At 37.7% G+C, this 17984-nt stretch overlaps 1 protein-coding gene across 5 annotated transcripts in view; it reads left to right on the forward strand.

Annotated features, from left to right (window-relative positions):
- Positions 1-17984, forward strand: part of ROBO1 (roundabout guidance receptor 1) — a 408648-nt gene that overhangs the window by 370141 nt on the left and 20523 nt on the right. For 3 of the 5 annotated variants that reach the window (XM_030330082.2, XM_030330084.2, XM_030330083.2), the window contains 4 exons: positions 126-461; positions 2325-2432; positions 5112-5256; positions 8411-8659. In XM_030330082.2, coding sequence (XP_030185942.1) covers positions 126-461; positions 2325-2432; positions 5112-5256; positions 8411-8659 — 838 coding nt within the window. The remainder of the gene's footprint in view (positions 1-125; positions 462-2324; positions 2433-5111; positions 5257-8410; positions 8660-17984) is intronic. The other 2 variants (XM_030330085.2, XM_030330086.2) reach the window with 1 other exon arrangement.

Genomic DNA, 17984 nt, shown 5'->3' on the forward strand with positions numbered 1-17984 from the left:
CTTAATTAAGCCCATTTTGACTTTACATAACAATTTTATTGCGACTCACGAAGCTACTTACAAAGAAATTTAAAACGAATAACCATGCAGAATGACTTTTTCCTTTTCCTCTCCGTTGCACATAGCTGATTGTATAGCAAATTATAACAACCAACTGGATAACAAACAAACAAATCTGATGCTCCCTGAGTCAACTGTTTATGGTGATGTGGACCTTAGTAACAAAATCAATGAGATGAAAACCTTCAATAGCCCAAATCTGAAGGACGGGCGTTTTGTCAATCCATCAGGGCAGCCCACTCCTTACGCCACCACCCAGCTCATCCAGTCCAACCTCAGCAACAACATGAACAATGGCAGTGGGGACCCCAGCGAGAAGCACTGGAAGCCACCTGGACAGCAGAAACAGGAAGTGGCACCAATTCAGTATAACATCATGGAGCAAAACAAACTGAACAAAGGTGAAGAGCTTTATTCCCATGCTTTTCTTTCTTGGTCCCCTTAACCCTTCAGCACTACATGTCCAGACTTCTCTGGGACGAGCAAGTGAAATCTTCCTTTTGTTACTCACAGTTCCTTAAGTCTTTGTCTTCAAAGTTTCCAGTGTCAAAGAGTTAATTAGCACAACAATAACCTTGGAAAATTGATTTTATAATAATATATAACTATTTTCAAATGGTTTTGAGATTAATTCAAATTTAATCGTAGGTGAGGGATTGCTTGGCGCAATCTTTTATTCATAAGGCAGATGTACAACCGTCACAATACCTCACATTTTAAATAAATAGACTATCCCATTCTTTCCACTGGAGAATGGAAGATAATTGCTTCTATATGGTCATATAAACGAATGGCATTTTTATATCCAACTGAAGAAAAAAAAATTAAATTAAGCTTGAGCTGGAGAAGTGGTTCAGTTTGTTGGATTTCTCCTACCTCGTGTGGTTACTAAGACTGCTGCACTGTATGGGTTTAGAGCCTACATTTTTTTTGGTTGACTTGATTGAAGTCTGTCAGGATAGAACCTAAGGTAAATGTTGTGTTAACTGGTAGCAGCAGAATAGTATTTTATAGCCTGAGGGGGATGTTTCTCTATTATAGTATGTGTGTGCGTTGGAAGAGGTATGTATTTGATTTCTTTGTAGTCCTATAGGCTATTGTTTTAATAGCAATGACTTGCAAAGTTCTACCTCTAGGGAAAAAAAGAAGTCCTCTAATATGAATAGATCAGGGCAATTTTGCACAGGTGTCCAGGTAAATGATACCTTTTATTGTAGAAAATTAGAGCCACAGGTTTATTTTCTTTAGCCTTGAGTTGTGACCATTTTCTTCAAAAATAAAATGTATGACAGTCAGAGATTACAAAAAGGTAACTTTGAGAAACATTCTGTTTGTTCAGGTTAGTGTTGTATATTTTAACGATAGAGTCATCCAGCTTTTTTCTAAGTTTAAGAAAAACACTTGATTGGCATAAAAATCCAGTTCGGTAAATATTTGTTAAGACTCTTGTACAAGATCATGACAAAGGCTGACCAAGGTGGCGAAGACAGTTTCTGAAGTCCTGTCATTTACAGTGGGAATTACAGCTATTGTTATATTACTCTTCCTTAGTATATGGCTTTACTGTGGACTTTGGAAGGCTCTGACAGTCCTCTAAACAAATATTTCAGAGCTCTTTTTTATTGTTTATACTGCTTGTAACAGACTTGGTATGTCAACTGTAGTAAAGACCCTGGAATGCAACTAAACTGACAGATTATGGCTCAGTACATTCCAGTAGCAAATTTATCATTTTGATTTTTACCTTTGCCTAAGTAAGCAGAAGCATTCCTGTGGCAGATTGAGATACTTTGTTTTCTTATCATGGATATGTTTTTTTTTATTAGATATAATCTTGCTGACAGGTTTCATGGTTTTTTTTTTTATTCTAAATTTTTTAAATGATTTGCAGACATGGTATCTTCCTGATTTCTAAGGGTTAAAATTATTTTGTTGTTAACATTTTTAAAGTTAAGAAGTGAAACAATTCTGATTTCTGCCTTAGCTGATTTGAAAATATTTTAAAGAGAAGAAATCGTCCCTCATGATTTGTTCATACCTGTGTTTAGTCTGATTTATATGAAGGAGATGATGCAAAGAATCTGTATTTTATAAATCTTAAAGGAAACATGCCTATCTTTCTTGACTTTTCCTCCTTTAGACTTACATACAACTTAGAAAATGCTCAACATATTAACTTAAAAGCCTAATTGCTGGTTAATGACTAAGGCATCAAAGAGAAAGTAAAAGTGTTTTGTTTTTTTTTTTCCATCTGAAATGTCTAGATTATCGAGCAAATGACACAATTCCTCCAACTATCCCATACAACCAGTCATACGACCAGAATACAGGAGGATCTTACAACAGTTCAGACCGGGGCAGTAGTACATCTGGTAAGTATGGAGAACCAAAGAGAAAGGCAATCTCTCCTTTTAAAAAGATGATATCTTCCAGGATTACAAATTGAATGCGAATCAACTGATATACACATATGGCATGTTTAATCACTATATATAATTTGAAAATTTTCAGGCATCGGTCTTATCACTGCAATTTGAGAGACAGTCCATTCACTAAACCATTATATGTTACATTTTGTAATGAAGATTAAGGATCTTATTCTCGTCCTTGTTAATGAACTTTTATAAAGCCAGAAGCATGGACTAGACTTGAAAGGCAGTTGAAACTTCTTTTTTGCCCTTGGCCGAGATAAAACTAAAAGCATTGGACATATAGTTAATCTGCTAAATTTGTTACCATTTGAAACAGGCTATAAAGCACATAAAACCCAAGTACACTTGAGCACATTCACAAGTCTAAGAGACAATAGCATGAGATCTAGGGACAATAGGAACCTGCCTCAGTTTATAATCTCTCTACTATGCCTCAGTTCTTGCTCCAAAGCCTCGTAAAGCGATCTCCCAACTGAAGTGTGTAAGTGCCTTGGAAGCCACAACGCAGCCCTTCCCTGTGGTCTTCATGCTGTTGCAGCTGCTTGCCAGCTGTTTGCCTGATAGGGATTGCAGATGGGAATCTGCTGGTATTTAAGTCCTGTTTTTCTAATTAAAGGTGGTTCATTAATAGAACTAACATGTGGCAAGTCACACCATGATGAGAACAAAACCAACTGATCTTGACTCGTATGTTTCTCCAGGAGAGGGTAGAAATATCATCTCCCAATACCCAGATTGAAGTTGATGCTAGATGCTTTTAGCCAGTGTCTCTTCTCTTCTTGTGCAATGAATATGACCTTTGCATTTTATCATTTTCCCTTGACTAAGGCATGCCGATTTGACACCTTTAAGCCTGCATTTTGTCACTGATTGAAACTATTCCTATTTGAATTAAAGGAGCATAGAAATACTTCTTTCCCTTTTTTAGAGCTACTCTTATTCTACTATGTGTTGTTTGATTTTTTTTTTTTTAACAAATAAAATCTCACTAAGGATTTTTGCTTTAAGGAAATAAACCTCGAATTAACAAGAACTGTTTTAAGGATCTACTCTTGGGAAAACCATAGAAAATATTTTAATATTTGATATTTCATGCCATTTCATTTTTGAATTCTTAGCCACTTAAAGAGAAAATCATATATTAATGGGGGAAAAACATGATTCTATATTATTAATTTTAAATTGACTTTCTCCATATTTCAGCTTAGAGCTTAGATATCTAGATCCTGGTTTTCTGCTGCTATTTATTATTCACTGTATTCTGTGAATATTTGGTAAAAAGATACAAAGATATATAACTTAGTGTTAATTAGGGAAAAGAATGAAGCAAGCAAGTGACGTGTAGGAAAAATTTGTAATTTTAGGCATCTTAGGACAGACGGACTAGCTAGAGTAGATGTTCGCCACGAAATCAAGAGGAAGGCACTGGTTATGGTCAAGTCCATGATGACTGCACGATCATTCTGATACAGCTGAGTGGAGGAAGAGAGAATGGTCACAGACATGCAGAGGCCTGGCAGTCATATTTTATCAATAACAGCCAGTCCCTTGGCCCACACTTGGTACAATAACATACCCGTTCAAGAAATTCTGGCTTAACAAACATCAGTCATTGGACTGAAAATCCCCAAGAGACTTGAAAAAAATAAGGGTCATTGAATATACTAAAACCTGTCTCATGCACCATGTAACTTGGAACTCTTTCAGAGAGGTTAAAACTAAAAGACCAATAAAACTCACTGATTTTGGGGATCTTGTGAGAAAACAATTATAGGCTCATCATCTATAATTTCCATAAGCATCTAAAGTGTATCATACTGGAGGAGGAAGATAAAGATTATTTTATCCCCAAGTATCTTTTGACCCAAAACTATTTTAAAATGAGTACTCTAAAATGTACGTTTACCTGTGTTTAAAGAATATGCCAAATCTAAAATCAGCACACTGGGCACTTGAATAATTGGGCTATTTCAAACTACTGTAAATGTTCAAGCAACATCATTTTACTCTAAGCCACAATTTTATAGAAAGTGTGGCTAAAAACACTTCTATCCTTTTTAAAAATCACTTCTCTGCTTCTTTTGTTGTTAGATATTAGTTCTCCCAGCAATAATTTTCATCTGTACCTGCCTTTCTGACGAAAACTAGTAATTTCATTGTGCCTAAAACATTTCAATGGACAAGTACAAATTATATATATTCAGTGATTTAATGCAACAGTGGAACTCTAATAGATCGTATCTGTATCATATTGTATTTTAGGTTCCAGCAATTAAATAATAGAAAGGCACTTCAGAAAATATGTCTACAGCTCATTTGTTTTAGGTGATAATCCATAATGCAATTAATTGCTGTAAGAAGATCACTATTAACGATATGACTTGTAAAATTCATTTACGGCTTTATTGCTTTTTCGCTATTTATTTTGCAGTTAAACTTGGCAATCCTCTGCATGTTCTGTTGTACAAAGTTCTATTAAGATGAATGAAGAAAAGCATATTTATCTGCTCATATATATATGAATTATAAGATCATATTTACGGGAAATAATTCACCTGTGGGTAAGAGAAATATCTTCAAGGCCACAAGTAAAAGACTTGGGTTTTCTTTCTTTTCAAGGGAGTCAAGGGCACAAGAAAGGGGCACGGACACCCAAAGTTCCAAAACAGGGTGGCATGAACTGGGCAGACCTGCTTCCTCCTCCCCCAGCACATCCTCCACCTCACAGCAATAGTGAAGAGTACAGCATTTCTGTAGATGAAAGGTAAGAAGAATTTCAGAACAGATGTACGTGGAAAGTCTCGCTCCTTAAACCAATAGTGAGTAATTATTAAACTAGATCACCAAGGGAAGACATCCCTAAGGTCCAGGAACATTTGTCTTGGAGAAAACAATGCTACTATGTCAGCAGGGCTTGGAAAACATCCTCAGTGCTGCCAAAAAAAAAAAAAAAAAAGAAAAGAAAAAAAAAGGAATTTGTGCCCTAGAAGCTTCTTTTGGAACTAAGAATTACGAGTCATGAACATACACGCACATACAATTTGCATATATATTTTACATTATAGAGATATAACTGACATATATAATCATGAATGTATAAACATATAGAAGATCACATACATATATATCATGATATACGCCGTCATGATTTTGTCATTTTTAATATCAAAATTTCCATTGCATATTCTTGAATTTTCATTAAATAAATGTGTGAATGTGTACCGCAGCTAAGGTATCCTGAAAAATTTTGTTCGTTCCTAGATATTATCACATTATGCTGAACACTGTGGGAATTTAAACTTCCTGAATTGTCTCTCACAAGGTTTTAACAAGTGTAAATAATCATAGGACAGTGATGAGGAAGTTGATGTGCTTTGCTCTCACTGCAGATTCTGTAGAACTGGACATCTTTCCTCCCAAAAAAGCAAAGCTGGTGCCTCATTTGTATAGTCAATGGAGGAGGACTCACGTGACATAGATAATTAACAAAAAAATATGAAATCTACCTGAAACTACTGTATTTTTAGTGACTCCTGTAAACATAAAGATGCTTTTCTTTCATTCTCCACAAAAAAGTAGTTTTACTCCTCCATGTATGCCAAGAAACAAAGCCTCTGTACCTTTCTTTTTCCAGTCATTTAATTAGCAAATACTGAGCCATTACTCCTAGGGGAAATACAGGGATAGGTTCCTGCAAGTCCCTGGCCATGCATTTTTGTCATCTGATCCATACATAATCTTGTTTTATGTGTGTTTTTGTTTCAAGACACCTTATGTAATATGTATCATTGATTCATTTACATGGAACTCCCAGCCAATAGTGCTATATATAGGTCCTGCCTGGGTAAAGCTTATCTAATGTACATATTTTCTCTGTTAGGGCACGTCATAGCCTTTTGCACTTAGGAGCACTAGATCACAGAGGCTACTTTAAACAGGTAAATTATCAATATAGAGCAAAAAGTTGAGAATGTGGCACTATATAGACTGTAGAAAGGATACTTGTTACAGTATGAAAGCTGAAACAAGAAGGTAGAGTGACTCAGATTTTTCACCATAAGTATTGACTTTGAGGTTACAAATAAATTTTAGCAAGTAGGTGAATTTGCAAGTATGGAATCTACAAAAAAAATCAGGATTGACTATTTTTATAAAAATTCATTTTCTGGGCTATATTAACAACATGTATTGCTATTTTAATCCACCATATAATGGACTAAAATGAAATAAGTGGATATAGTTTTTTAAAAGCCTGTAAGATGAAATGGTTCCCCAAAGGGAGAGACTGATTGTATGTGGGAAGAATGGAGATTTCCTGATCTGCTGGCTTTGTTCTTGACTTGGACAAATGATACAGTTCTCAATCAAGAGGAGGGGTTTTGTGGACATTGGGACCACACAGAGATGTGGTCTCCTGGAGGACAAAGATGAAACAATGGGAGGGAAGGAGAGGAAGCTGGGAAGGCAGGTGTAAGCCAGATTACAGGTACTGGAATGTCTTGTTTGGGTATTAGTATTTTTCTCTCTAGTCAATTAGAGAGCCATTTATTACTATGCAGCAAATGAATGATCTGAGAGTGATGTGTATTATAATAAAGTAATTTTGGAAGCAATGTGAGGACTCAGAAGGATAGAGCGACTGGAGACAAGGAGATCGATTAAATGGTTATTGCAGTAGCACATACAACAGATTTTAGAAAGGTAATAGATTCTAGAGATTTTTAGAGATGAAACAGAGATGAACTAGGGAACAGTTCGAGGTAGAAGAGAGAGAGAGGAATAAGTCAAGATGACTACAAGATTTTTAGTTTCGAGAAGTGAACAAATTGCTGTTACTTGTTGAGACAGGAAACATAGAAATGATGTCAAAGGGAGGTAGTGGGATTGGTAAAATAAAGGAAGATACAAAGAAATCATGTTATGGGAGCACCATGTTTCCTGAGTTCAGGTGAACAAGGCAGGTGGTGGAGAATGAATGAAAGAGAGGGGTAACATCAACACAGTTTATATAATGCAGTAAATTACTGCCATCCGAATCAATAACCATTTGCCCTGGGGTTGGAGAAAAGAGAAAGACATGTTTCCCAGATCCATCTAGAGTTTCCACACAGCTCTAGCAGAGGAGTAGTGGGGCATTTTATTGTTTATTGACTATTTTATTTATTGTGTTTTTTATTCAATATCCTAAATGCAAGCCAACTACTCCATTTTGTGCTCAACTGAAGCAATAGTGATCTATCATAATTTCAGAGAAAAGGTAGATTTTCAGGGAAGGATTTTTCAAGCGTAATTTTTCTCAGAGGTTAACCTATCATCTCTGGGTCATCTGTAGGACCACCCCCTGAGTCTTTTAGAGATCATGTTGAAGTGGGAGCATAGAATAAGTAAACCACATTTAAGAAGTACCAAGTTTAACTGCATTAAAGAGATTTCTTTATTGCATGACTTCTCAGAGCCTATAATATGCTAATACAAATTGTAATCACTCAGAGAAAAATATTAGATGTAGCATTTGCAAACCTTTATGATAGCGAGCTATTTTTTTTATGTTTATTTATTTTTGAAAGAGAGAGAGACAGAGCACGATGGGGAAGGGGCAGAGAGAGAGAGAGGAAGACACAGAATCCAAAGCAGACTTCAGGCTCTGAGCTGGCAGCACAGAGCCCGATGCTGGGCTCAAACCCATGAGCTGCGAGATCATGACCCAAGCTGAAGTCCAGTGCTCAGCCGACTGAGCCACCTGGGTGCCCCGTGAACTGTTTGTTTTTTTTTTTTTTTAACAATATTCCCTTAACATGGCTCACAACGTTCAGATTAAAAAAAATTTTTTTTGAAGCTGACCATTCCACTTACTATACAAATAATTCCTTTGAATAGCCTGCAGTAAATCCAGCTGTGCTTATGATTTGTTTTTTTAGTTATGACCAAGAAATGCCATGTCCTGTGCCACCAGCCAGGATGTATTTGCAACAGGACGAACTGGAAGAGGAGGAAGATGAACGAGGCCCCACCCCCCCTGTACGGGGAGCAGCTTCTTCTCCAGCTGCTGTGTCTTACAGCCATCAGTCCACTGCGACACTGACCCCGTCTCCACAAGAAGAACTCCAGCCCATGTTACAGGATTGCCCAGAGGAGATTGGCCACATGCAGCACCAACCCGATAGGAGGTACATTGTCACTAGCCTTTTGCTGACAAATCAGATAATTTCCACTCTGAAGTGGCATTTGGAGAACGCTATTATATGGAGTAATTTTCATGTCACATAGCCTTTTTCCCAGTACCGTCATGCAGTAAGCCCCAGTAATTAACATATCAAGTAGTCGTGTTGACCAGAACATTAGATTAATTGATCCCAGTGAACTTGCAACCATAAAATAATGTGCGTTACTACTCACCCACTTATGATAATTGCATTCGTAAGCACATGGAGAGCATGTGGTGTATATATATATATATATATATATATATATATATATATATGGCTTGCTACTCTTAGAGCATCTTATTGATGATGCCTGTTTTTGCATTTTAGTTTTCCTTATGCATGGGTAAGTCACTGCTTTGGACTGTGGAAAGATTTTCTCCTGTCTTTTTAAGTTAAGTCTGCATAGTGATTTGTTACCTCCTCACTGTAATGTTGCAAAAGGAGTTTGGTATATTCATTTTGCTTTGATCTTAGATACCCTTATTTTGGTTGAAAAATTAGGTTGGAGTCCTTTTGTCCGGTTTACTAAATTGTGTGTGTGTGTGTGCATGCGTGCGTGTGTGTGTGTTGGATTTTTTTAACCAAAATTCAGCATTGCCAACCAATACATTTTTGTTATACACAAATAAATACTTCACTTGTCATTTCTACCACGTAAAAGCTATTACCGCATCATGTTAGCTCCTCTCATTGTTGATGATTTTGTTTGTACTATTACATTACCCTTGAGACATTATATTTCACACACATATATATTTGTGTATATATATATTCACAAAACTTTCTGTATTCCTAATATCATTCGAAACTGAGTATATTATTTGCCTCAGAAGATCGTCCTTCAATTTGCTTGAATAAATAATGCATTCTGATTTATACTGCTTGAATTCTGTAGATTAAAATAGAATTTGCAATGTTTATTAATTATTCTATCAGTAAGAGGTTCTTACCAAATTCAAATCATATACTCTCTAAAATAAAGGAGGTAGTTAAGCCTTCTTCTGTGTCACAAGGGGGAATTTAGATTGCCATACATTTGCCTTTAATAGTGTTAACCCTTGAAACCTCATGGAGAATGAGAACAAATAAGACGTCTCTTTCCCTATTAAGGTCACAGACCATCTCCACTGCTTTTATTTGAAGCACATGAGAGGCTCATGGAGGCTCTGAGTCCTGAAATCTCTCAGCATCCTCCTTCCATTCTCTCAGATCACCTGTTTCCCCACCATTCTCCTCTGTGTTGTAAGTGACACACAGTAGCTTCTTCCCAGTAAACTCCTTCTCTCGTGTTCATGTTATCCTCTCCACCTTCCTCAAATCAATCACAATCAGTTCACCTTTTATCTACCCTGATTTTCCAGCTTCTTCCTCTCTGTGGGTTCTTCTTTCTCTTCACTGTTAATCCTACTGCTTTTCAATGTTCCCCTTTCTTAGCCTCCTATTCTAGTTATCTGCTCCCCTTCTCCTACTTCATAGGGCTGTTTAATGAACTCTGCCTCACACTTCAGCCCACTGCATTCTGACTCCTACCATTTTGTTTCCGTTAGTCTACAGAAAGTAACCTACTAATGGTCAGTCTAAAGACTTGTCCATCTTTGGGGCACCTAGGTGGCTCAGTTGATTAAGCGTCTGACTCTTGATTTCGACTCTGGTCATGGTCTCACGGTTCTTGGGATCGAGCCCTGTATCAGGCTCTGTGCTGACAGTGCCGAATATGCTTGGGATTTTCTCTCTCCCTCTCTCCCCCTCCCTCCCCCTCTCTTTCAATAAATAAATAAATAAATACTCTTTTTTTTAATTTTTTTAAAAATTTTTTTTAATGTTTATTTATTTTTGAGACAGAGAGAGACAGAGCATGAACGGGGGAGGGTCAGAGAGAGAGGGAGACACAGAATCTGAAGCAGGCTCCAGGCTCTGAGCTGTCAGCACAGAGCCCGACGCAGGGCTCGAACTCACGGACCGTGAGATCATGACCTGAGCCAAAGTCGGACGCCCAATTGACTGAGCCACCCAGGCACCCCAATACTCTTTTTTTTTTAAAGACTTGTCCATCTTTATCATGAATAAGCTTTCTGCAGTGTTGGCAAATTTATAAGTTTTTGTGGGACTCAGATGAGATAATGTATGTAAAGAATCTGAAGATAATAGTTTCCTACTGTCCTCACCTTTATGCCATCACCCCATTACTTGGTTCAATGATTACTTATATTCTGACGGCTTTCAAATTTATTTAGCCAGACCACCCTTTTTCCTGAGCACCACAATGGTATTTTCACTTGGACATCTCACACTACACTTGTCCCAAACCAAATTCTTTGTCTTTGCACTTGACCTTTCAAACTTGTTCCATTTCCTCCTTTGTTGGCTATCTTGTTTAACATCATTAATCCTTATTTATTTGACTCACATATTAAAAATAAAGTAGTTGGGGTGCCTGGGTGGCTCAGTCAATTGGGCGTCCGACTTTGGCTCAGGTCATGATCTCACAGTCCATGGGTTCGAGCCCTGCGTCAGGCTCTGTGCTGACAGCTCAGAGCCTGGAGCCTGCTTTGGATTCTGTGTCTCCCTCTCTCTCTGCTCCTCCCCTGCTTATGCTCTGTCTCTCTCTGTCTCAAAAACAAATAAAAACATTAAAAAAATAAAAATAAAAAAATAAAAATAGTCAAAAATCACAAAAAATGTGTCATTTTTAGATCAGCTGAATTATCCTGTTGTTTACTTTCTTCTCCTATCTTTCTACCATTCCCTAAATTAAATCATTCACAACCCCTTCATTTCTGACTTCAAAATATCTTTTGTTCTTTTTGTTTCTATTCCTATAGCTACTAAGGCAGGCCCACCATCCCTATCCCTTGAAGTTCTGCCATATTCTTGAACTGATCTGCACTTTTCTGTTCACCCTCCAAGTTATCTTTCTTTACACACCACAAGTCCGGTAATGTGCCCCTGCATTCAGAGTTAGGCCTTGCTGTTTCAGCCCAGTGGTCAAAGCCTTCCTCAGTCCTTTCCCCTTTACTTACCTCCTCCCTCCCAGTCTCCATACACCTTCTTTTCTAATTACTTTGTTTGAAATTCCCTGAATTTGCCTTAAATTAACCAACATCTGGTCAGAATTGCCACTTCCTGGCCCAGAAAGGGCTGCTCTAGAGCTGGCAGGAGAGGCAGACCACTCTTGCCTCTCATGGCCGTCACCAAAATTTGTAGTGTCCTCACTAGGCACACATGTGTTAGCACATGCTGTTTCTTTGATTGCCTGGGCAAGCACTTCTCATCCTTCCAGACCCTGTTAAAATGCATCCCATCTGTAAGACTTTCATCTGGCTGCCTGGCAAAAATCAACCGATTCTTTTCTTTTCTCCTCACAATGGTCTTTTCACAGCTCTGCTACCATGCTGATCAGTTTTCATGTTGCATTACGGTTTGCTATTGGTACGTCTGTTTTGCTATTTAAATTAAAAACTCTCTGAGGGCAGAGCTCACGCCTCACTCGTGTCATTGAGATTCTACAAAGCTTACCTCGCTAAGTGTTTGATGAAGGGAGTCTGATACCACAGGACAACCAGAGTTGACTTACCCCCTGCTGCTCTAGGGGGATGAATACTTACATGAATTCAAAATGAACATGCATAATTGGCAAATGTATTGGTTACCTGCACTTAAAATCCTATTTAATTATTTCCAGCCTTTTTTAACTGATGATTTTCAGTCTATGAAGGTATTAAGAATTTTGTTTTCAAGATTGTGGCTGGAAATAACACTGGGCAGTAATAAGAAGTAGGCATGGCCCATTAAACGACAGTCACAAAAAACTACAATGGCTCTTTTATCACACAGTTATATTCTACATGTTTACTATAGAAATATTTGATAATACAGATAAACAAAATGAGAATGCAAAAGTACCAATGATAGGTGTTGTCAGAAATAGTCACTGTTAAGACTTCAGTAAAGATCTTTGCAGTTTCTCATCTCTGTATATACTTACATTGCTTTGAATTTGTGACGTGCACATGTTATTTTATAAGCTACTCTTCACTGAATGGTGTATTTTTCCACATCAATACCTTTTTATTTAGATATTCATATTAAACAAAAGCATACTGTGATTTACTTAAACAATTCCTTAACATTGGAATTTAAGTTACATCTACATTTTTGGTACAGTGCTGTAATTCTCATCTCTAGTTAAGTCTTTGAGTAACACCTCCTCTCAAACCCTTGACCTATTCAGATGCCTGCCCCATCAGCGGATGGCTTCTGTTTCTCATCATCCTGCCACCCCCCTAATGATGTACTCATTAAAGATAGATAGCTATTTCTCTACAGATTTCACTCTGAGCATCAGACCCTTATATCCAAGTACTCGTTCCTATAGATTTCAGCTGCTTAAATATCACTGAGAACAATACACATATCTCCAGCCATAAAGGCACTTTCCTACCTCCGACAGCCATTTTCTCTCGCCTGTATTACTGTAATGGTCCATAAGTGGTCTTGTTGCCTTTAGCCTTGCCCCTTCTTCAATCTAATCTTCCTGCTGCAGACTGTGCAGAGGCATTTTTCCTAAAATGCAGCACTGATCAAGTCTCTCCATTGCTTAAAATCTCTCAATGGCTTCCCATTTCCCTTAGAATAAAGGCAAGATTCCTTAATGTAGCAATCAAAGCCCTTTGTGATCTGACCCCTGCATGCCTTCCCATCCTTATTCATCACCACTCACCTCTTCTCTGTTCATGGTGCCTTCACTCTAAGTTTCTTCTAGTTCCTGGAATGATCAGTGTTCTCACCCACCTTGAGGTCTTTCCACATGCCATCCTGTTTTCCGGGAACACCATTATCCTCACTCCTTTTTGGAACTAACACTTATGTATCTTTTAGATCCAAGATTAAATGGTAGAGGCTCTCCACAGAATCTTTTTCTGATGTCCCAACTCTGAGATAGGAGCCTATTCTATGTGTTTCCACAACACCTTAGACATCCTCTGTTTGTGGATACCTTATTATCATTGCACACTTAATTAATTGTTTGTCTCCTTTACTGGATTAGAAGCCCCTTCAGGTGAAGAACAAATCTACTTATTTAGCAGAATTTCTAACATGATGCTTGACTTCCGCTTTCTATTGCCGCCTAACAAACTACTCTAAAACTTAGTTACCTAAAACAACCATTTTATTTTCCTCACAATTCCATGAATCAGGAATTCAGAAAGGATTCACCCGGGCAATTCATCTCTAATCCACATGGCTTCATTTGGTCTGTTGAGGCTGGAAGATTCACTTTGAGATCAATTTTTTTACTCATGTGTCTGATATCTCAATACCCTGTGGCTTCTCTCTGTCTCTACCTCAGGTCTCATCTGTTACGGTCTCTTCAATCATAGACCAGGCTTCTTGTAACATGGGGATCTCAGGGTTGCGGCACTTCTTACATGACAGCAGGCTTCCAGGAAGGCAGGAAGAGGAAGTTTCCAGGCCAGTTAAAAGCTACACTCAGAACTGACACAGTTCCCTTTTGCTGTATTCCATTGGTCAAAGTGGTCACAGGGTCCACCTGGATTCAGGAGTATAGAACTAAATTCCCTCTCTGGATGGGGGAGTGGAAAGTTCTCATCCAGAAGAGCATTTGGAATGGGAGATATTGTCATGGGCATCGTTGCAAAATACACTCTGCTGTGGCCTGATATATAGTTGGCTGTATTAAGTATGTATGCCTTAAAATCATATCCATTTATGACTCGAGTATAAAGCATTCCCCAGGCTTTTTTGCTTGTGATTCCTTTGGTCTCTGAACCTAGCAGTCCTCACTGTAATAGGGGCAGAGTGAATATTTAAAGAATGAATTCATTTTTTACTGTTATGTTTATTGATTAGGGGCACAAATAAACAGTATGATGTATATTAATAAGAAATTACTGAACTAAAACCATTATATCACTGCAACATTTAATTAAACATTTCAGACTGGCTTTAATATGGATATTGCCATTCTGGCATTCTAATGAGCTTGTAGATATTCTCTTCTTGTCTAATACTAGGTAAACTAGGTGACCAACATAATAGTAATCTTTCTTCTCCGTTTTCAGACAGTAACTATGAAAATCATATAATTAAACTTATTTGTGTATACTGTTTCAAAAAGTGGTCCTGCTGAGTTTACTGTAGTCGATATTTAGCAAAAAATTCTCAAGTAGAAAAAGTAATTTTCAGGTATGGGCTAAGAGATTTACCGATGTCTTATTAATATAGACAAACCGAATATGATACATTTGGAAAGAAAAGACAGTAAAAAGGCAAAGGAGAATTAAATATCTTGTCTATTTACTAACTGGGTAGTGGTTAATTCTACAGAGTATTGAAGCTACAACAGTTTTAGAGAAAAGCTCAAAAGTATACATTTCCCCCTTTGTCTTTTGCCTGGTAAATTGTATGTGGTGAACTATATAAACACCTGCTTTCATAAATTAATGGCATTGTTTCCTGTCTTCTCTTGAACATGTTTATGAAGACATCATTTTTGCAGGAGCCTAGAGTATTGTGATTTGCAGTCATATACTCGTACATTATTTCAGAAGATGTTGAAACCCCTCAGGGAGAAAAATCTAGAGGGTTGAGGTTCATTTGTGGCAAGTCCCACTTGAGTGCGGCATCTTGAAATAGCTTTTTGTTTTCAAATAGAATATATTGCATATTTCAAACTGTACATGTTTATCACACATTCCCTGGGCTTGCCTTATTTACAGATGGTTTGAATAAATTTTTCTCTCTTTCCTCAGCATTTGCACAGGGATAGTAGTTAAAAGCCAGGCCTTGTTTAACATGGAGCTGCTTTTGCTGTACAAATGTGAATTATCCAAATACAACAATGCTGGCTTCCTTTCATAGTGAAATTGGCTGTTCTACATCCCTTTATTGATGGTCAGAATAGTCCCCTTTGTGCTAGAAAGTCTTACATGTCTTTAAAAAAAGAAGTTTCTTGTGGTATTTTGGATGTGCATGCTGACAAAGACTGTAAATTGACTTTTAAGTATGGTATTTTATTGCAGTCCAAATTAAACAAAGATTTTCCTCTTATGTGTACAACACAGTCCATACTGAAACAATTATCCATTTTAATCTCTTAAATAATTTCAGCTTTGGCATATTCTCCATATTTCTTTTATTGCCACACGCAGATGCATTAGAAACCACCCAGAAAAAAAAATAGCACATTAAAGAACTGTGTACGTATGTACATATATATGTGTGTGTGTAAATTATTATGTTACATATTGTATGTATGTATATATGTGTATATGTGTATGTATGTGTATATGTATGTAATAACATCATTCCTAGAAGGAAGGTGTTAACCTGAGAAATGAAATGTGGGATTGAATTCTATATTTGATACATACTAGTGGGAATTTGGGCAAGGTCTTTAATTTTTCTGAATTTCAGTACCTCATCTGTAAAATGATAATAAAAGCAGTTCCGTGGAAAGCTATTGTAAGAATCAAATGAGTTGGGGCACCTGGGTGGCTCAGTCGGTTAAGAACCTGACTCTTGATTTCAGCTCAGGTCAGGATCTCACTGTGAATTTGAGGTCCACATCGAATTCTGTGCTGACAGAATGGAGCCTGCTTGGGATTCTCTCTGTCTGTCTGTCTGTCTGTCTCTCTCCCCACTTGCCCCCCCACCCCCGCCTCTCCCCTGCTCTCTCTTTCTCTCTCTCTTTCTCAAAATAGATAATAAACATTTTTTAAAAGAATCAAATGAGTTAGTATTATAAAATATACTTAGTTACAAAACAAGTGCTCAATAAATTAGTTATAGTATTTTAATGATCATTTATTTTTAATGCTTTCTATTTGTGTTAACAAAACATGTTGATTGAAGTGTCTCAATTCAGTGAATTAAAAAGCACAAAACGTTTTTCTTTGAGCCTCTGCCATCTCACCCTCAAAACTGTGCTTTATTGAACTTCCTGTATTTCACTACAGTAGGTCCCTTAGATTTTGACCAGATCCTCTATGACTTTGTTTGTTTGCTTTTTTTTTAATTTATTTAAGGCCCAATCCTATTTTTTTTTTTAATTTTAATTCCGGTATAGGTAACACACAGTGTTATATTAGTTTCAGGTGTACGATATAGGGGTACAGCAGTTCTTTACGTTACTCAGCACTCAGCACCCGCAAGTGCCCTCCTTAATCCCCATCACCTATTTCACCAATCCCCCACCCACCTCCCCTTTGCTAACCATCTGTTTGCTAACCGTCTGTTAAGAGCCTGTTTTTTGGTTTGAATCTTTTTTTTTCCTTTAGTCATTTTTTTTGTTTCTTTTTTTTTCTTAAATTCCAATTCTGTTCATTTTACAACTATAATCGTGCACTTCCAGACATCCTTTGCAGATAGTATCTGTCTGTGGTTATGGTGGCATGGAGTGAGAGGGCATTCCCTGCTTTTAACCACTTTCATCCTCCTCCCTCTTCAGGATCCATTCTCCTAAAGGTAAGGCAAGGAAGAGGGAACTTAAAAAAGGACAAGGTAGTTGAAGATCCAGTCTTCTCCTTGGTTAGCCCCAATGAGTATTTTATGTCATCTGGCTTGTGAGTATTATGAGAATGGTGAGGGAAATGGGCTGGCACCAACTTCCTCCCTGATGAAGGACTCAATCCTGGGCAGCATCTCTAGGCATTTGTAGTCCTTGAACAATTCAGCCACATCTTTAGGTGGATTACCAGCCAGTGAAATGCATGCTGTGTCTTTCCTAGCCTCCCGAACTGTGGAGGTGACCAGATGGCACTCGATCCTCGTCTTACACTCCTCTAGTGCTTATGCTCAGGTTGGCAGACTGGTGTGGAATCTATCCTCCTTACTTCTCAAAGGCACAGGATTTGAAAAAGTATTGTTATGACCCTTCCAAATGACATTGTCCCTTATGTCATCTCTTTAACCTTGCTTAGAGAGCATTGGGACTGTTGAGTAAGACACTGACTAAGCAGTCGTTCGACTAGAAATCACTAATGTCTTCCTTTTTGTCAGACACTTTTGTAAATTAGGAGTTAATCTCTGGGCATTCTCCCCCCCTCCCCCATTGGGAATAACTTCTTTCCACAAACCTTACTTCGATGAAGTCAGAACACCCTCTCTCCTCTCAGTCATCTTTGCATCTTATACTCACTGTGGGTGACGGTGTCAGATGGTGGTAGAAGGATACCTGATGTTGTTCTCCAGATCTGTGGAGAGACGACTGAAAGTAGTTATTGGTAACTCTGTGAACTTAAATTGTACAATACCACTCACGTTG

This window comes from Lynx canadensis, chromosome C2, assembly GCF_007474595.2.
Source record: "Lynx canadensis isolate LIC74 chromosome C2, mLynCan4.pri.v2, whole genome shotgun sequence".
NCBI classification, from domain to species: domain Eukaryota; kingdom Metazoa; phylum Chordata; class Mammalia; order Carnivora; family Felidae; genus Lynx; species Lynx canadensis.